General features: G+C 39.3%; 1 protein-coding gene across 20 annotated transcripts in view; it reads left to right on the forward strand.

Annotated features, from left to right (window-relative positions):
• The window catches only part of UNC79 (unc-79 homolog, NALCN channel complex subunit), a 374208-nt gene that overhangs the window by 332509 nt on the left and 20370 nt on the right, over nucleotides 1-21329 (forward strand). For all 20 annotated transcript variants that reach the window (XM_063793093.1, XM_054666247.2, XM_054666242.2 and 17 more), the window contains 3 exons: nucleotides 7182-7286; nucleotides 16460-16537; nucleotides 20416-20505. In XM_063793093.1, the coding sequence (XP_063649163.1) occupies nucleotides 7182-7286; nucleotides 16460-16537; nucleotides 20416-20505 (273 nt within the window). The remainder of the gene's footprint in view (nucleotides 1-7181; nucleotides 7287-16459; nucleotides 16538-20415; nucleotides 20506-21329) is intronic.

Raw genomic sequence — 21329 nt, forward strand, 5'->3', positions numbered from 1 at the left:
TGTGTGTTTGTGTGTGTGTGTGTGTGTGTGTGTGGTTGGAGACTGGAGTTACAGCATTCTATATATTATCTACAAGAAGGGCAGAGATAATGAATAACTTTAAACTCTTAAGAATACAGGTAGACATTGTAAATGTAAACTCCAAAGGCCAGAAATAGAATTTATAAGTTCCAAACATGGAATAAAACAAGAATAAAAATTCAATCAAGACAAAAAGAGAAGCATAGAACAAGCTGTAATAAGCACACATAGGATGACAGAATCACAATAAATATAAGTTTACTAGACTCACTAGGGATTGTCAGATTGACTTTTAAAAATTAATCTACATCTAAAACATGTCTAAAGACAGCAAGAAAATTTAAAAGAAAAAGGTTGAAAAAGATATACCAGACTAATACTAATAAAAAGAAAGCTGAAGTTAGTCAACTGACTTTAAGTTGAAAAGCATTATTATAAAGAAAGTCACAATATATTGATAAGAGGAGCAATTCACCAGGATAATGTGACAATTCAAAAATTACACAGAGCTAATAATATAGCCTCCAAATATATAAAACAAAATATAATAGGCTTACAAAGATAAATTGATAAATTCACAGTTATACAGGGAGATTTTCTCTTTCAGTTGTGGATAGATCAAGCAGATAAAACATATAGTAGATTCAAACAATACAGTGAGCAAAGTGGATGCAACGGTAATATAAAGAATCCTGAATCAACCAATTTTAGAACAGATTCAAAAATGTGGAAGATTTTAAAACATGGAACAGATAGTAGGCAATTAATTAATTAATTAAAGAAAGGAAGCAGTAAAGATAGTAGCAGAAATTAATGAAATAAAAAACAGATATACCAGCCTGGGCAACATAACAAGACCCTGTCTCTACAGAAAAATAAAACAATTAGCCAGTGTGATAGCATGCACCTGTAGTCCTAGCTGCTCTGGAGGCTGAGGTGGGAGGATTGCTTAAACCCAGGAGTTTGAGGCTGCCACAAGCTATGATTGCACCAACTGCACTCTAGGCTAGGTGACAGAGCAAGACCCTTTTTTCTTCTTTGAAAAAAAGAAAGAAGGAAGGTAGGAGAGAGAGAAGAAGGAAAGGAAGAAAGGAAGGAATGAAGGAGAGGGAGAGAAGGAGGGAAGGAAGGAAGGACAAAGGAAGGAACGAAGGAGGGAGAGAAGGAGGGAAGGAAGGAAAGAAGGAAGGAAAACGTAGATACAATGGAAGATCAATACAACAGAAAGGTGGCTCTTTGACTAGACTAATAAAATAGACAAACCGTTGGCAAGACTGATCAAGACAACCAGATAAAACACACTGATAAAGAATATCAGCATAACTACAGACATTAGAGATTTTGAAATGAACAACCTTATGCCAGTAAATTTGAAATCTTTGACAGTAGGTACAATTTTCTAGAAATATATAATACAAAACATCCAGAAAGAAAGAAAAAGAAGTAACTGACTAGACTTAGGTGCCTGGAAAATGGAATCAATAGTTAAAAACCTACCCTCAAAAACTATTCCAGCTTTAGAGGACAATTTCTACTAAACATTTAAGAACTGATTGATCTCTTCTTTATACAAACTAATAGAATAGAAAAAAGGGAACACTTCCCAACACATTTCATGAGGCCAGTAGAATTTTGATATCAACCAGAGAAGGACAATAGGGGAAAGGAAAATTATAGGTCAATATCCTTCATAGATGCAAAACTTCTGAATGAATAATAGCAAATCAATCATTAAAAATAGGACTCTTGACAGAGTTGGAAATGTCTCAAAATATAAAAATGTTTAAATATTAGAACATCTATTAATATCACCATGTTATCAGATTGAAGAAGTAAAACTTCTATCATTATTCAGCAGGTGCAAGAAAATAATTTTTTGTAATTCAGTAGTCATTTATCATAAACTCTTATCAAACTAGGAATAGAAGGGAACTTTCTTAACTTCATATAGTGGGTCTACCAGAAACATCTAGCCAGCATTATATTTAATGGTGAAATGCTAAGAGTCATCCCTTTAAAATCATAAATAAGATGAGAAAGTCTATCATCACTGTTTCTATTTATCATGGTGCTGGAGGTCCCATTCAGTTCTGCAAGACAGGAAGAAGAAATCAAAGGTATAAGGATTAGAAAGGAAAAATACAACTCTCATTTTTCATAGGTGATACGATTACAAATGAACCAAAGGGAATCTATAGGCAGCTTTTTAGAACCTACAAGAGAGCTCAGCAAGGATGCTGGATACAAATGAATACCCAGAAATCACCAAATTTCAATATTCAACTACAGATGATTATAAAACATACTTTTAAAATGTCATCTATTGTGGTGACAAAAGATAAATCTAATAAGAATGTGCAATGGCTGGGTGTGGTGGCTCATGCCTATAATCCCTTCACTTTGGAAGGCCAAGGTGGGAAGATCGCTTGAGCCCAGGAGCCTGAGACCAGCCTGGGCAACAAGGCGAGACTCCATCTCTATACAAAAAAAAAAAATTAGGCAGGACAAAGTGGCTCATGCATGTGATCCTAGCACTTTGGGAGGTGAAGGTGGGTGGATTGTCTGAGCTCAGAAGTTTGAGACCAGCCTGGGCAACATAGTGAAACACTGTCTCTACCAAAATACAAAAATATAGCTGGGCATAATGGCACGCACCTGTAGTCCCATTGCTTGGGAGGCTGAGGTGGGAGAATCGCTTAGCCCCGGGAGATAGAGGTTGCAGTGAACCGTGACTGTACCACTGCACTACAGCCTGGGTGACAGAGTGAGACTCTGTGTCCTTCACAAAAAAAAAAAAAAAAAAAAAAAAAAGAATATGCAAGAACTTTATGGAGATAACCAGAACATTTTACTGAAGAGCATTACACAATGTTAAATAAATGGAAAGAGATTTTATGTTCATGGATGAAGACCCAGAGTAGTAAAAACAGGTAATTCTCACAGAACAACCTATAGGTTTAGTATAATGACAATTAAAATCCTGGATTTTCTCTTCTGGTGGTGGTAAACAAGATAATTTGAACCTGTTTTCCCAGTTAACTTAAAAAGTAAAAAGAAAAAAAGTGAACAAAACATTTTCTGAAAACTTCTTCAAAATGCTAACTATATAGAGAAGGGTTATGAGGCTCAGATCAGGAAGAGCCCAGATATTCAGAGCTGTTAGCCCAGCACTGATGGCCATTTTTACCCAGGGAGTGTTTGTCAATCTAGATGTGACTGAGAGGCTGCAGTTTTGGAAGCCCCATGAGGCTAGAGGGACAAAAGTCCGGATCCAGAACCTACCAAGAATGGAGACCCTGATGCCATGCCTCCTGACCCACACATTTTTGGCTTTACATTTTGGTGTAAAGACACCCCCATAGTAACTTTCCTTCATGTGGACACAGCTCAGTGTCAAGCCCTGTGGTAGCCCAATGTAAAATATTACAAGCCTTGTATGTGTATTAAGGTAACCCTGAGCCTGGGTAACATGGCAAAACCTCATCTCTATAAAAAATTTTTAAAAAAATTAGCTGGGCATGGTAGCACATGCCTGTAGTTCCAGCTACTCTGAAGGCTGAGGTGGAAGGATCACTTAAGCCCAGGCGGTCAAGGCTGCAGTGAGCTGTGATTGTGCCCCCGACACTAAACAAACAGAAAGCTCTTTGAAGGAAGGTAGCATTTCAGGCTGCAAACCATTTCTGCAAATATCTTCCTAACAAAGCATTCAGCACACAATCAAAGATAACCAGACATATGAGGGAGCAAGACACAATGAGTGAAAATGAATAGGAAGAAAAGACAGTGGAGACAACCCCACAGGGACTCTACTTATTTGATTATGAAAGGATTAAGACACACAGGGCTTCTGAGACACTTGCAATGTGCTGTTGTTTGTCTGGGAGGTGATTACATGAGTGTTCGGTCCATCTTCTGAGACTGGAAAAACTCAAACTCAAGCCATGTTTTTCTTCTGCTCTCACAGTTATCAAGACCAAAGACTTCTGTGATCAAATGTGTGGAGATTTCTTCCCACCAAAAAGCAAGCAATGGATTCTGCAGAATAGACTCATTTCTATTCTGACACTAATTACCTGGAAATAGCATCAGATCCCATGGGTTGAGGGCTCAACCCCTAAGACTGTCCTCCATCTCCCACCTTCATTTGCCAATTGCAGGCTCTGGTTGTTTTACCCGTGCTTTTGTCTAATTGGTTATAAATTAGGGATCCTTCCTCTTTGGGCTCAATTAATTTGGTAGAGCAGCTCACAGAACTCAGGAAAGCACTTGCTTACATTTACCAGTTATAAAGGATACTAGAAAGGATACAGATGAAGAGATGCAAAACGCAAGGCACATGGGAAGGGGCACAGAGCTTCCATGCCTTCTCTGGGCATGCCACCTTCCAGGAACCCTCCATGTGTTTAGCTATCCAGAAGCTCTCCAAACCCTTTTCTTTTGGGTTTTTATGGAGGTTTCATTATGTAGACATGGTCAATTAATCCATTGACCATTGGTGATCAATCCAGCCATCAACCCTTCTAAGCCCTTCTCTAAAGGTTGAGGGGTGGGGCTGATAGCCCCAACTCTCTAATTGTGCCTTGGTCTTTCAGATGATCAGTCCTCTTCCTAATGCTACCTAGGCTGCCAGCCATCAGTCAACTTATTAGCATACAAAAAGAATCAGTTTGGGAGAGTCTAAGGATTTTAGGAGTTGTATGTCAGATACAGGATCAAAGACCAAATATATATTTTACAGTATCATACATATGAATCCATTTAACTGTATGCTTATATTTTATGTACTTTTCTGCACATGTGTTATATTCAACAATAGAAAAGTCTTACAAAATTGAAACCAATTCAACATTCCATCAACAGGGGGACTGATCGATTAATTTTGGTGTATTCATACAATAATATATTGTTAAGCTGTTGAGTTGAAAGAACCAGAGCTATATGTATCAATAAGGATAATTTCAAAGATATATTGCAGTGAGTAATTACAAGTTGTGGAAAGATATGCACAATATAACATTACAGAAAGTTTAAAAATGCCAAACAATATTATATATTATAATGGAGACAAACATATGTAGTTAAAGTGTAAAAACATACATGAAATAATAAGTACCAGATTCAGAATAGTGGCCACTTCAAAGAAGAGAGAAAGGAAGAAAGAAAAGAGAGCACTGTATAGGTAGCTTCAGCTGTTTCTGTGATATTTATTATTTAAAAAGGATGAATCAACTTTCAACCAGGGATTAATATCCAGAATATACAAGGAACTCAAACAACTCAACAGTAAAAAAACAAAAAACAGGGCCAGGCGCGGTGGCTCACACCTGTAATCCCAGCACTTTCGGAGGCCGAGGCAGGTGGATCATCTGAGATTGGGAGTTCAAGACCAGCCTGACCAACATGGAGAAACCCCATCTCTACTAAAAATACAAAATTAACTGGGCATGATGGCACATGTCTGTAATCCCAGCTACTTGAGAGGCTGAGGCAGGAGAATTGCTTGAACCCGGGAGGCAGAGGTTGCAGTGAGCTGAGATAGCGCCATTGCACTCCAGCCTGGGCAACAAGAGTGAAACCCTGTCTAAAAACAAACAAACAAACAACAACAACAACAAAAATGTAAATAATCCCACTAAATGAATAATCCCTCTAAGTAAATAATCCCACTAAACAGTGGGCAAAGGACCTAAATAGACATTTCTCAAAAGAAGACATACAAATGGCCAACAGGCATATGAAAAAAATGCTCAATATCTCCAATCGTCAGGGAAATGCAAATCAAAACCACAATGAGGTATCATCTTACCCCAGTTAGAATGGCTATTATCAAAAGGACAAAAAATAACAGATCCTGGCGAGGATATGGAGAAAAGGGAACTCTTGCACCCTGTTGGTAGGAATTTAAATTATGAAGCCACTATAGGAAACAGTATGGATATTTCTCAAAAGACTAAAAAGTACCTGTCCTATGATTCAACAATGTGACTACTTGGTATTTATCCAAATGAAAAGAAATCAGTATATCAAAAGGATACCTGCACTCCCATGTTTATTGCAGCACTATTCACAATAGCAAGAGTATGGGGTCAACCTAAGTGTCCATCAATGGACAAATGGATAAAGAAATGTGGCATGTATACATAATGAACTACTATTCAACCATAAAAAATAGCAACAGGGATGGAACTGGAGTTCGTTATGTTAAGTGAAATAATCCAAGCACAGAAAGACAAATATCATATGTTCTCACTTATATGGGGATGCTAAAAAAGATTGATTTCATGGAGGTAGAGTGTGGAAGGATAGCTACCAGAGGCTGGGAAGGGTGTGTGTGGGGAGGATGAAGAGAGTGGTTCATGGGTACAAGCATACAGCTAGATAGAAGAAATGAGTTCTAATGTTCAATAGCAGAGTAAGGTGACCATAACTAATGACAGTATATTGTGCATTTCAAAATACTATAAGTGAGGACTTGAAATGTTCCCAATGCATAGAAATGATAAATACTCAAGATGATGAATAACCTAAATACTCTAACTTGATCACTACACATTCTGTGCATGCAACAGAATATCACATGTACCCCATAAATATGTACAAATATTATGTATGAATTTAAGAAAGAATGAAAGAAGCTAGGATTCCAAAAAAGGATGAATCAAATAAAGCAAAACGATGTGATCTGACAAAGAGGGTGGTAGGTGCATACTCTATTCCATTCTCTCCATTTTTCTGGATGCTTGAAATAGTCCATTTCAGAAATAAGTTCCTTGGAGAGGTCACAGAATAAAGAGTTGTATATGTTTCTCTCTAAATCATTTTGTATTGAAAAAATACTTTTCGACTGATTTAATTGCTGCAGTTCTTGGAACCTGTTTCCTGTGAATAAGAACCAAATACTGGGGCATCAATGTTTAAGAGATAGCTTATCTTTTTCTTATCCATTAAATTATTTGTCCTCAGTGCTTCTGTAAACTCATTACACACACAAAAATGCCTTTTTTTTGTTCTAATTTTATTTCTTGAGGACACTTCACTATGCATTTTTGAATACTGTTTTTTATTTCTGACCCGTGAATTTTTTGGAAGCTCTTTTGACATGGATATACTCTAATTGAATTTCTAAAATCACTTACCTCCTTCTGTTTTGTTTTCTTTAGGAACGAGATAAATTCTACTTGTCTCGTAGTGTTGTTCTAGAACTTCTGCAGGCCCTAAAGCTCAAATCTCCTTTACCAGATACAAACCTTCTTCTGCTTGTTCAGGTAAGCTCATGCTTGATTTGTAAAACTTTTCATGAGATCCATGTATGTTTGGGAAAATTAAGGGAGGTGTAGAGTGTATGCATAGAACTAAATATCTTTGCTTAGAGATGATAAATAATATATCTTATATGGACCATGATCTAACTAATAGTATGCACCTGACGCTTCCACTGGCTAAAAAAGTCCAAGAAGGAGTATTGATTTTGTTCCTACTGTGGAATTAGTTCTGTGGGGGTTAAAAAGAAGAATAAAACAATAATTTTTGTCCCCAAGAAACGCGTGATCCAGTAGATTAGAGGGTCAGGTCAGTCACCAGAGCTGAGACAGGTCTACTGAGGCCAGAAGTGGGGGAACAGGCTGAGGTCTGACTGCAGAGTCAAATGAGTATGGGTGATCCCTGAATCTCTGTGAGCAGAAGTAAAGGAGAGGGTGGGTCAGGCCAGAGACAGTCAAATGGCAGGATGCACTGAGTGGTACCCACAGTTGGGTGTAGGTACGCTTCAGCCCTCAGGGGACCACTGAAGCTGAGGACCACTATAAGGCAGGCTTTCGAGAACTGGCAACAATTATGCTTTTGGTTTTAGGGCTTCTGAGGGACTAAAGCCTTCTACCCTGCTGTCCTTAACTCAGCATCTTAGGCAGGCATGCGGGTTTCGATGACCTGAGACAGGCTATGATAGTGCCATGAGAGAAAGAGGTAAAACAACTCCTAGGGAGAAGTTGAGAGCAGGATGGATCCCACCCCTTATGATGTGAAATCAGAGACTTCATGAAGGAAGTAGCATTTGAGTTGGGTCACAAACGACTGGAGGGTACAGACAAATGTCTTTGCCTGGGATTAGGGTTCAGCATAGAGAGGTTGACTGGCTTCAAGCATAGGGGAGGCTTAGGCAGGATGGTGGAGTACATTTAGGGATAATGGCATGAGGATAGGATTGAGAAAAAGTAGAATGGCTGTGCCAGAGGAATCAGCAGGGGTTCAGGTAACCTGGCACCCTGCCTCTCACCCAAGGGTTGAGGCTAGATTTAGAGACTTGGCCATGAGCTACAGCTGGGATCAGGGTGTCATTCAATGGCCTTTGGTTAAAGTGCCCAGCCATTGCATCACAGCTGTGTCAGCACTCGCTGATAAGCATTAAGACCAGTCCCAGAGTCTGGGCCTACAAGCTGAGGGTTAAATGATTGAAGGAATATGGGAGCTTGGTATCAAGGAACTAGACAGATTTCCCTGAATTCTAAGTACTCATTTTGGAGACATGAGAGAGAAGAGAACACTAGTGGAGGACCTATTATGTGTTAAGCATTTGATCCTTACAGCCTCGTGAAGCATTGGTTCTGTATTGCATGGGGTGGTTCAGTGGCTTGCCCAAGACCACGGTGCTGGCCTAAGTGACAGGTAGTATCAAGCACCTGATTTCAGTGTGTTAGGGCTCAGAGCCCAGCTCCCTTTGGTATAACACACAGCCTTGACAGGCCCTTTCCATCCCTTACGTGGATTACTGTAACAGCTCTTAGCTTTGTGCACCTCTTTCATCTCTTTCCACACCAACCCAATCTTCTGGCCTGTGGCTGCCTAGAGGAATTTTGCTGAAACTCCGCTTTTCTGATAGAGATCACTCTTGCATCAGAAACCTAGAGTGACCTTGTAAGGTCTGAACTATCCAGGTCTTCCATCATCTGGCCACATCTGACTCTTCAGCAGTATTTCCCACCACAAATATTTACTGACCACCTATCTTGGGCTGGGTTCTGGGAATATAGAGATGTGACAGGCATATCCTGATAATGTGCCAATTACTCTCCTGAAAGTCTAGACAGTGTATAAAACACTATGGAAGAGGAAGTGGCTAACTGAACCTAGGAGACGGAGGAAGGCTTATGAAGCATTATGAGGCCTGACATGGGCCAGGTGCTCTGCAGGGTGCTGGGGAAACAGAAGAATCAGCCATGACCCCTTCCTTCCAGGAGTTTACAATTTAGCAATTGAAGTTGACATGTAAATTTAAAAAAAAAATTCCCACATAGTGCAACGGGTACAGTAGTAGAGATGTGTACTGAATAAGGAAGTGTTGTTTGTAGAAGAGTTCACATGGACCTTGAAGGATGCACAGAAGTTCAGGAGTTGACCCAGTAGAGAAGATGAGGAACAACTCTTGTCATTTACTGTTGAATATCCACTGCCTGGTCTCCGTACTCCCTCTCTAGAGACTACAAATCATTAGGATCAGAACTGAGTTTTTCTCAAAGGCTTGAGATTTAATTAAAAAGTTGGTGTACTTTCAATGAATGGTCTTGAGTTGTCTTTGAAGGGCTTTCTAGGACACATTGAACTCTCAGTGAGTCAGTGATTGCTGGAAAATGACAGCAATGGATGCAGGGCATGATGTCATCAGAATGAAATGGCTCTTATTATACCAAGTTACTGGACATCCCAGGAGGAAGACAAGCAAAGTCACAGCCAGAAAATATCTGTGCTCCTAAAGAGAAACCAACTTTGCATTTCTCTCTGTGGATTGCACTGGCCAGGCCCTTCTGCTCACATAGCAGCAGCAACACTGCCTTTGAGAACAAGCAGTGTTCACACAGACTTTTTTACTTATTTATTTTTAATTAATTTTTGAGACAAGATGTTGCTCTGTCACCCAGGTTGGAACGCAGTGGCATGGTCTTAGCTCACTGCAACCTCTGCCTCCCTGGCTCAAGTGATCCTCCTACCTCAGCCTCTGATGTAGCTGGGACTACAGGTGTGGGCCACCATGCCTGGCCAATTTTTAAAATATTTTTAGTAGAGATGGGGGTTGGCCATGTTGCGCAGGCCGGTCTTGAACTCCTGGACTCAAGCTATCCACTCATCTTCGCCTCTCAAGGTGCTGGGATTACAGGTGTGAACCACTGCTCTTGGCCCAAAAAGATCTTTTTGAAGATTCATGGGATCTACACTGACTTGGAGGAGAGGGCAGGTGAACAGGGCTTAAGGAAATATCCCGGGAGGGATTTAAGGTTAGCAGCCTGACTGTGTCTGGAGGTCACTTGCTTCTGAGAGTGTTGCAGTTGGAGATGTGCCACCTGAAAACCACCTAGACTTCAGGGCACTGAAGGTGCTTTCCTGCGGATGGTGAACAGCATTCCCTTAATTGCCCTTTGTCTTGAGCAGAGCAGATCTGTGTGGCTGATCTTCTTGGGGTCTAGCACTCCATACTGTAACTGCTGGAGACTGGTTTTCAATGCAATACATTAGTCAACTGTAATAAGCACTTGTCACAAGATGCCAAAAGAACACTGACAGTTTAAATTACCCAGTGCTTAAGGAAACCACAAAAACAGTGATTATTGCATCACAGTTAGGTGAATAAATAACAAAAACAAATGAAGAAGAAAGACAGCAAAAAGATACTTCTGAATATGTTTTATGGGTTTTCATCTACCATTTCATCTTTTTAAAACAAATGTGTGACTTGTCATTGAAATCATTAAGTTACAAAACATCAAGTTGTAAAATTATTCAGATTGAAGGGGTATTTTGGAGACATTTTCAGATCATGCCCAGGAAAAACAACTTTATGGAAATGTTTCAGTCTTCTCCAACAAAAAATGCTGAGCGTGGTTTGTTCCTGGGTTTCAGCACCAAGGGAAAAAAAATTAAGCCATTTCAAAGTAACAAATCTTTGTTCTGTAAACTTTTAAGCAATTTTTATTTCTAATCAGAGAAATAAAAGTGAGGCATACCTTAAAACAGAGTAGTTCCCTTTTCTGCCCTGTGGTCCTTCCTAAGTCATGGAGAGAAGTCTTCCATGGGGCCACACATGGTATATTAGTCTGTTCTCATGCTGCTAATAAAGATATACCTGAGACTGGATAATTTATAAAAGAAAGAGGTTTAATTGACTCACAGTTCCACATGGTTGGGGAGGCCTCACAATCACGGCGAAGGTGATTGAGGAGCAAATTCATGTCTTACATGGCAGCAGGCAAAAGAGCTTGTGCAGGGGGATCTCCCATTTATAAAACCATCAGATCTTGTGAGACTTATTCAGTACCATGAGAACAGTATGGGGGAAACCACCCTCACCATTCAGTTATCTCCACCTGGCCCCTTGACACATGGGGATTATTACAATTCAAGGTGAGATTTGTGTGGGGACATAGCCAAACCATATCAGATGGGATGAGGAGAAACGTTGTTTCTCTTGTGAGTAGTTCCTCTTTTTTTTTGAAATGGAGGCTTGCTCTGTCACCCAGGCTGGAGTGCAATGGTGCAATCTCAGCTCACTGCAACCTCCACCTCCTGGATTCAAGTGATTCTCCTGTCTCAGCCTCCTGAGTAGCTGGGACTACAGGCACGCACCACCACACCCAGCTAATTTTTGTATTTTTAGTAGAGATGGGGTTTCACCATGTTGGTCAGGCTGGTCTCAAACTCCTGACCTCGTGATCTGCCTGCCTTGGCCTCCCAAAGTGTTGGGATTACAGGCGTGAGCCACTGCGCCTGGCCTAGTGCCTCTTTCTAGGGTTTCTCAGTTGCTTTTTTTCTTGCCCTTGACTGCCTGGGTCCTCCAGGTGTTCTCTGTAGAATAGTGGAAATGACAGCCTACTCTCTGGAAGCTTCTTTTAGGCCAAAGATCTAGGCTGGAGTCAGAGGAAACGTTTCCCCTTTACCTTTGGGCATTGTCACCTCCTGGCACTTGGACAACCAGGCTTACATCAGGGACAGATGATCTGCCAGGAGCAGACAGTGACTTTCTTTATGTATATCAGTGACCATCATCTGAAGGCCACCCAGTGAGGGTGGGTTTAGTTAACTGAAAATGCAATTTGGAAACGTAAAAAAAAATCAGTAACCAGAAGGAAAAACTCCCTAGGTAATCCATCACGAATGACACTGGTCCCCATGCTGAAAATAGAGTCTGTTGCTCCAACATTGCATTTCCCGTTCATTCTTTCACCCCATAGGGAACTGCTGATATTTCCTCTACTACTTTTCTAATTAATAACAGTAGATAGATGAGCTCACTAAGATGGAACCATTTCTATTCTTCTCATAGATAGACCATACCTTTGTGTTGCCAAATACTCTGGCAGTAAGAGAGGCCCCTAAAAGAACAAATAGAATGCTTGTCCAAGAAATGTGGGATCACCCAAGTTTTAAACATGTCAAGACAGTAACTGGTACCAATCTGTTTTTTAATTCCTAGATGTTCTCCCTGGAGGCCTGGCATCATGGGGAATTCCCCAGCCTCCTCTATTGTGGTTGTCTAGCCATGACCACTGTTGTTTACGTATAAAGTTTTTTTACATATGAAGTTTACATATGTAAAGTTTATGTGTGAATTTACATGTGAAGCTGGGTGGCCTTAAATGTTCAGGTGGATTTTTTCTTTTTAATGAAAAAGAGATGTGGAGATAGGAAATAATTTGCTGAATAGAAAAATGTCATTTCAGAGTCCAAATTGTTGATCCCCAGGGCATAGTTCTCCTTTTGCATTTTGGACAGATGCACTAGCACATTATTTTAATTCAGATCTATTGACATTTTTGCTTTTTGTTTCCAATATTTTCTCTTTTGCTGGTTTGCTGTGGATATTTTATGTGTAATAGGTTATTATAATTGTTCTCAAGATGGATTACAGGAGAGTTTTCATAATAAGTGATAACTCCCACCATAAAGACTGTTTAAGTTCAAATCAGAAAGAATTTCCTTAGCTCCTATTATGTGTCAAGAGTAGATATTCGACAGGGTGTGGTGCCTCACGCCTGTAATCCCAACACTTTGGGAGGCTGAGGCAGGCGGATCACGAAGTCAAGAGATCGAGACCATCCTGGCTAACATGGTGAAACCCCGTCTCTACTAAAAATACAAAAATTAGCTGGATGTGGTGGCATCTGCCTGTATTTCCAGCTACTCGGGAGGCTGAGGCAGGAGAATCGCTTGAGCCCGGGACACAGAGGTTGCAGTGAGCCGAGATCGTGCGACTGCACTCCAGCCTGGCGACAGAGCGAGATTCCATCTCAAAAAAAAAAAAAAAAAAAAAAAAAGTAGATATTCTGCTAATTTGCATGTACCACTCCCAGTCTGTGGGGTATACCTGCATATTGAAGTTATGAGAGATCATATTGTTGAAGAAAGGTTTTCTTTTAAAGATATGTTCGTTGTGGGCTGGAGGACAGAGAACTGGTGGAGGAACAGCTGTTGTATTTAATTCACAGAGTTATCATTGAATGGGGTTATTAATATTAGTTGAGTTAGTAACAATGTGATCACTCTGAGATGAGAGGTGAAGACATTATTTTGGGTATCATTTTGATAATGAAGTTAGTAATGACACATAATAGATATCATGTTTCTTTTGTATTCATGGGGTAATGCATATTTCAGTGCCCGATTTCCCTCAAAGTACAGAACTCTTCCTTCGACAGCAATCATCATTTCCTTCTCTGATTCTTGTTATATATGATTATATTTTGAGCAGCTCTATAACATCATAATAGATTTTTTTTCAGTTTATGGTTGGCAGCCATAGAAAACAAAGACAGAAAGGTTTATTAAAGTTTTAGTTGTGCATCTGATGTAAAAATATGCTGGATGACAGTGCATGGATAAAAAAATAGATGATTTCTGAGGCTTATGCACTTTTATTTCCTTTAATATGCCAGATTCTCTGTGTACCTCCTTTACTTTTAGGGTGATTTTTGATTAATTCTGACTAGTAAGCGTTCTCATAAATCAGACAGTTGGATCCAACCTCAGATCTTGATGCTGTGTGATTGCTAACCATGCTGAAATGTGCTTACATTATGCTCTGCATTGCACTTTGCTGAGTATTGTAGGTGAGAAAGTGATCTGCTGAAGGGAGATACAGATATTTAAAATTTTACTTCTTCACAAACCTTATCTGGACCTCAAGGGCCCATCCAGGCCATGCAAACATACTTAAGTGGGGTCTAGGACTTTAAACCATCCTTAAAGAGACAGCTCTAAGTGAGCCCCTTACCTCGCATAGTAGATATGGCTCTGTCTCCCCTGTGGCCTCTCTTAGCTATGCAATATCATTTCTGATGTAAAGAACTTAATTAAAATTAATGCTGATGTCCTCACAGAGGTTTTAGAACTCAATTATAGGTTGTTTGTCTTAGACTGAAGACTTAGATAGCTATTTATTTATTTATTTGAAGCAGAATCTCACTCTGCTGCCCAGGCTGGAGTGCAGTGGTGCCATCTCGGCTCACTGCAACCTCTGCCTCCCAGGTTCAAGCGATTCTTCTCCTGCCTCAGCCTCCTGAGTAGCTAGCTGGGTTACAGGCATGTGCCACCACACCTGGCTAATTTCCACCTCAGCCTCCCAAAGTGCTGAGATTACAAGCGTGAGCCACCACACCTAGCCTAGATAGCTTTTTAAAATGAATTTTATGGGAAAACATGCAATCTCTACCAGGAGACTGGGTTGGGAGTGTTCCTTCTGTTCACTGTGTATGTCTATCAAATATTTCAGGTTTCATTTTTTTACTTATAGGTTTTGGCTGGAGTTAAAGGCTTTACATTTTCTAAAACCTGATTTATTTACTTTTCCTTACGTTAGAAATAAGCTTAAGTTAGGTGAGCAGACATAGCAAACCTGGATAAGATCATAGAAGACGCTAGGTGTTCCCAGGATGTTACCAGTTGTCCCCTTCTATGCCAGATTCAGAGTTAATGGCTAAATAGATTCTTTAGTTTTCTGTAACTGTATTTGAGGCAAATGGAAATGACAGAATGTTAATGTGGAGATCTGTGTCCACTCCTGTCACACAGCTCTTGGGGACAGCTCTGCTGGTGCCCTCTTGCCCCCACTCAGTTACATACACTTACGTGCTTTCCATAGAGGACACCCCTCCCACACTTGAACACCAGCTCTTGGCCCTGAGGTTCTAAGGGTTCCTTGGCCTCAGGAGGCCTTTGGCTTAGAGGTGTACCCAGTTAGCCAAAACCTACTACCTGTTAATAATGCTTACATTTAAACCCCTGACTAGCCCGATAATATGCTGGTTTCTGTTCCTTTGTTCCATGGCTCCTTATCAGGCCTCCTAGAGATTTACTCTGTGATCCTAGTTGTTATTACTTCTCTCTAGTGTGACAGGGACCGAGCCTGGTGACCCATTCAGCTTCCCTGTGCCTTCCAGTATGAGAACAGAATGAATGAGAAGGCGGAGCGACTGGTGCTGAAACTTCTGAACTCTGCACAGCAGCAGTTTCAGATCCCAAAGTTGTTAAGGCTACTGGCCAGAGGGCAGGAAATATAAATTGAACAAGAGCTAATTGCTCATAGCCAACTCTACTTCATGGTTAACTTTTTTTCCTAAGACTATTAATAAATAGTTGAGTGCTGCATTAAGTGAGAAACACCTGTCAAAATCTGTAATGAAGCAAATTAAATTGAAATCTGGCAAATCCATTCTTGTAATGATCTCAAGTCATAACTGGCTAATGGATTTGCTTTGTAAACTCTCACTGAGCCCCTCTGAGGTGTCCGGCACCAAGCTAGTGCTGGGGATGAGGTGCATCAAGCCTGTGCTCTTGAAGAGCTCACAGCAGGTTGAGAAATGGACTCATAAGTCACTGCAGTCTGACGTGGTGACTGTTACAATGGAAGTGTGTGAAAAGTCCTCTGGGGCCCCAGGGAAGGAGTGGGGGTCTTTATCAGCACAAAGGATACATGTGGATGAATAGGGGCAGGAAGATGAGATGCTGAAGGTCCCCTGTGGGGAAGAAACAGGTAGAATACTCACTCTGAGGTTGATTGTTTTTCTGGTTTCTTTCTAAATATATGATATGATAATAGAAATCATGAAACTGTATGAAATGTGCTTACAGTAACCGTCAAGAAGTACTAAACAATAAATAGAATGACTTCACAATAAATCTGACAATGCTGACATCTTTTATTTTTTCCTTGATTGAATGCACCATTTCAGTGCCACTTAACAGTCTGGGTAAAGTAAGACTCTGTGTGTTAATTTTAGTACTGTGATTCTGAGTTTCTGATAGGAATGAACCATCATGATTAGCAAATCTGATCTATCCAAGGCAGATCGTCATGAAAATAAACACTAATTAATTTAAGCCAAGTTAATAAAATGATAAATTACTTATTAATGTCCAGATACCCTTAAAAATAATTATCCTTTCACTTTTTTATTAGTTTATTTGTGCAGATGCTGGAACCAAACTAGCTGAGTCAACAATCCTGAGCAAGCAGATGATAGCCTCTGTACCTGGAGTAAGTCCTGACCAAATTCATTGTCTACATACTTATATTTCATAGAATAGTAGTTAAGAATGTAGGCTTTAGACTTACATCAGGGTTTGAGGCCTGCCATTTACTAGCTATGTGACTTTTTGGACGTATTTTAACCTATAATTCTTTGATTTGTAACATCTGTCAAATGGGATATAACAGGGTTTAACATATAGTTTGAGGATTGAACGAGATAATGCATGCAAAGCATATTAGCAAGGAGCCAGACATAGTAAATGCTGTGAAAATGTTATCTATTAAAAATATTAACAAACATTGCCTATTTTTTGATATTTTAGTTATTTTCTATATTTTTCTATTGTAACTAATATGCAAAGAACATCTTTGTGCTTAAATCTTTGTCCATACTTCAGACCATTTCTTTATAATAGATTTCTGGGAATAGAATGACTAAACTATGTTTTTTTTTTTTTAAGGGTTCTTGATAATGTAATACAAGGTTCTATGAGACAAAAATCCCAATTCTCAACGACTTATGAAAGTTTATTGTTTGCTCATATGAAGTTTAAATGGGTATCCTGATTATAGGGAAAGGGGGATTTCCACGTGCATACTCGGGGATCAGGTTTCTTCCATTATGTGCAGTCCACTGCAATCAGCTTGATTGTGGTTGGGGAAAGGGAAGAGAATATGGCCCATGGGGTTTTCACAGGCCAAGTCTAAAAGTGTGTGGTTTTTTTCCTACTCACATTCCATTGGCTAGAACTCAGTCACATGACCACACCCAACTGCAAGGGATGATGGGAAATGTGGTCTAGTTGTGGGCCAAGGAAGAAGACAGACCTGGGGAGTGGCTAGCCAGTCTCTGCTGCATGCTCGCTGTTTCCTTTATTGTTTAATTCTTTAAAACTCAATATTTGCTACCTATGCCATAGCTAAAAAAATAATGTCCCTAATAATAAAAAGGTTATTGAAATCAGTAATTAAAAGACAAACATTCCAACAACAGAAAAGCAACATATAGGTCCCTTTCTGATGACCAATAAGCCATTAAAAATAAACCTTTTACTCTGATAGCAATCAATGAATTGTAAGTTAATATGAAGTATAAAAATATTTTAAAATATAAAAATTAAAATCGGCTAGCCAATCAGCAGACTTTTCTGTCTCAAAAAAAAAACACACACACAATTCATCAGGGCATGAAGGACATACAGGAAGCTGCATATCTTTAATGTATGTGACTTGATGAGTTTGGAAATGATTATACATTCATGAAACTACTACCGTGATCTATGCCATGAACATATCCATCATCTCCAACAGTTTCTTCCTGCCCTATTTGTTTTTTTGTTTGTTTGTCATTAGCAATGAGAGCACTTTACATAAGATCTACCTTCTTAAGAAATTTCTAAGTATGTAATGCAATATTTCTAACTCTAGGGACTCCGTTGCTCAGTAAATCTCTAGGACTTACTCACTTTGCATAATTGAAGCCTTGGACCTTTTGACTAATATCTCCCCATTTTTCCCTCCCCAGCAGATCCACCTCAATGATTAGACTTATTGATGGTAAAATGAAACAAGCATTCTTGTAAGCCACTAGTGGTAGTAAAACCAACCTTGCTGGAGGGCAGTTTGACAATCTTCCTTTAGGAATATGTCTGAGAAAATAAATATGCACATGTTTTATATTAAGTATGTTTACTAAAGCATCATTTAAAATAGCAGAAATATGGAAACAAAGTAAATGTCTAACATCATCAGGGTATTGTTTAAATAAAATAAGTTGCATCCATAAGATAAGACTATTATGTACCTACCAAATCAAAGTTTCAAATAATATTTAATTAATTGAAAAATGCTTATGATGTATTTAATTAAAAAGCAAGTTAGAAAAATGTTATCTCAATCTTGTAAACATTATATATGTATGTGTGTATGTTATATACATTAGAAAAATTAAAAAAAACTTGGAAGGAAATATTAACAGTAGTTTTCCCAGAGGTGGAGGACAGGAATTAGGATTATGGTGATTTCAATTTTAATTTTAATGATCTGTATTTTCCCAATTTCCTATATTAAACATGTGTTGCTTTTATAATCTAAGAAATGTAACTTTAAAATCAAATATTAGTTTTGAGGAAGAATTAGCTATGATTTGCTTCAATTTGTGAGTTTGAGTTTTGAATATTTTCAACTTTTTAATCGTTAGTTTTCCTATGAAATAAATGTAGCTCTTCTGAAACAAATGGAGCTTGACTTCTTCTGTTTTGTTGCTTAAGTAACACACCTAAGGTTGTTCTTAAGCTTTGCAAAGTAGAAAAAAAGGAGGAGGGATTGGAAATTATATGTTTTGTTTCCTAAGTATATATGGCTCACTAAGATTCTCTTGACCATACAGTGAATTTTAAGGCTTTTATTAGATGTAGCTGGTTGTCTCTAAAACAAAAGTGACTTGGTGGTAGTAAATTCCTTGCTCTCATTTTTTGAGATTCAAACTTAAAAGACAAATATTGAATAATGCTCCTAGTAATTATTTTCAGTGACATTTGCCTAGTTGAAATGCTATAAAATATTGCCTATGAAAGAAACAAATCCCTTTCAAGAAATTCAAGAACAGAGTCTCCAGTCCTATTTGCATGACATGTGAAAGGTCAGAGAAAATGGAATAAATCGTGGGGAAATCCTTTCTTGCACGAAAGGATTAATATTCCAAAAGCAGGAACACAATAACCTTTTATAATTCCTTCACTTGATTTAAATTAAAAGAAGAAAACTTTGGAACGTACGAAATGCTTGGAAAACACTCTGACAGACTGCCAATGACCTTATTTTGCTGTTTGTTATCCTGTCAGAAGAACTGACAAGCGTAACATTCTAGAAGAGAGAGAAGGTGATATAGTTCAGTACCGCGCAGATTTACATGAATATGGGAAAATGAGAGCCACTGGGTGAGCTAGTTAAGTCTATAATGTTCCAGATTTTCCTAAAGAAAGCCGAGGAAGGCCTTTAGCGTAGTATTCATCTGGCTTCAAAGCCTGCCTCGTTTGATCCACATGATACCCGGCCTGATGTGTGGTTTCTCTCATATCGCTTTGATATAGCAGCCTGCTTGTTCATTTTCCTTTGCTTTGCTTATAATCCTAAATTCACTGCATTCTCAGGGAGAGCAGGCCAATGTCATTTAACGACCTAAAACACAAACTTGCTTTCTTTTCCTTCAAAACTTTTCAAACACGCTTCAAGCATGTGGGGAAGATGACCATTTCATTTCTTTCTTTTATTTATCGCCCAGCAAGAACTTGACAGTAATACATGTATCTATTTAGTAGTGTACCTACTGTGTATAAGAAGTTAATTTGCAAGCGACTTGACTAGCATGAGAATTTTTGACTCTTTCAGCAAACACGATGCTTGTTTATGTACTTTTTTGACAGAAAATAGATTAAAGATTCTGGTGGTAGAATTTGGTGGCACGTATTTTATGTGTAGCTAAGAGTTGCCTAGAATGAGAATGTGTTGCTATGTTTTGGGATGAATGATGTCCTAAAGACTCTGATACTAATGGCATGACATAGGCTGAATCTTTGCACACAAAGCAGTTTAAAAACAAGCACACACGCACACAAAATCAGTTCAATTACCCAGTGGATAAAAGCATTTAGCCCCATCTCCCATAGGCCTCTCCTGTTTCTTTGTTCTCTGCCACAAACCTTCTATCAATTTTTGTCCAAATGCTGGGCAGACAGTCACAGACCAAGCTGAGAGTAATGGAGTGAGTCAGAAATCCAGAAAGTAAAACGACTCCTTAGTAAACAACGTGAAAGCAGAGTGAGGCAATCATTGGAGTCAGGGCAAAAATGAAGGTGTGACCCAGCTGTGTCCTTGTGTTTCAGTGTGGGACTGCAGCGATGGAGTGTGTGAGGCAGTACATCAACGAAGTGCTGGATTTCATGGCAGACATGCACACGCTGACCAAACTGAAGGTGAGATGACCGCCACCTGCTCATCCCTCAGGTTCACAAAACAGAGATGCTTTGAGAGAATTAAGCAGACCATAGGGAACTTATCGCTACCTGGGGAGGCAGCCGTGGCACTGTTGAATGAGCCCCTGTCTTGGGGGATCAAAGAGCCAGGGTCCAGCTTTGCAAAGAGGAAAAGAGGAAGGGAAAGGACATTCACATGGCATCAGCCACATGCATAGCTTTACTTTTGCCATATATTCACTTCTCACAATACCTCTGTTAAGATACTATCCCCATTTTACAAATGGAGAAACTGAGGCTTGGGATGGTGTAGTACTTGCTCAAGTCACACTACTAAGTGGTAAAGTCAAGGCTGAACCCAAGATTCTTGTGACTCTCAATTCATTCTCTTTTTACCACATAGTATCATTTAATTACCTTGAGCATCAGTTTCCTCATTTGAGGAACGAATCTAATCATCTGTACCTTGCCTGACTGTTACGAGGGTTTGATAAAAAATAATGTACGTGAAGAGACTTTCATAAACTGTAGCATGTTATGCAAACAAACACCATGTATTATTTTTTGCTCCATTGAAGCTATTTTCTTAAAATCCTTGATGAAAGGGGATAGAACAAAATTTAATTTGCATATGGACAAAATCCCAGTGAAATTGTTGAGATTATTGAGTTTTTGCAGGGTGGAATGAATTGCTGATGCAGGTCCACTTTCCTGCTGTGATTCAACTAGGGAGCTAAAAGATGGATAGTTTGAGAGATCTGAGGAAGGCCCTAGACAGAGGGCAGAAGAGAATCCAAACATGGTCCAAGGAGCAGCCAAATTGC

Source organism: Pan troglodytes, chromosome 15 (genome assembly GCF_028858775.2).
Source record: "Pan troglodytes isolate AG18354 chromosome 15, NHGRI_mPanTro3-v2.0_pri, whole genome shotgun sequence".
In the NCBI taxonomy this organism is placed as follows: domain Eukaryota; kingdom Metazoa; phylum Chordata; class Mammalia; order Primates; family Hominidae; genus Pan; species Pan troglodytes.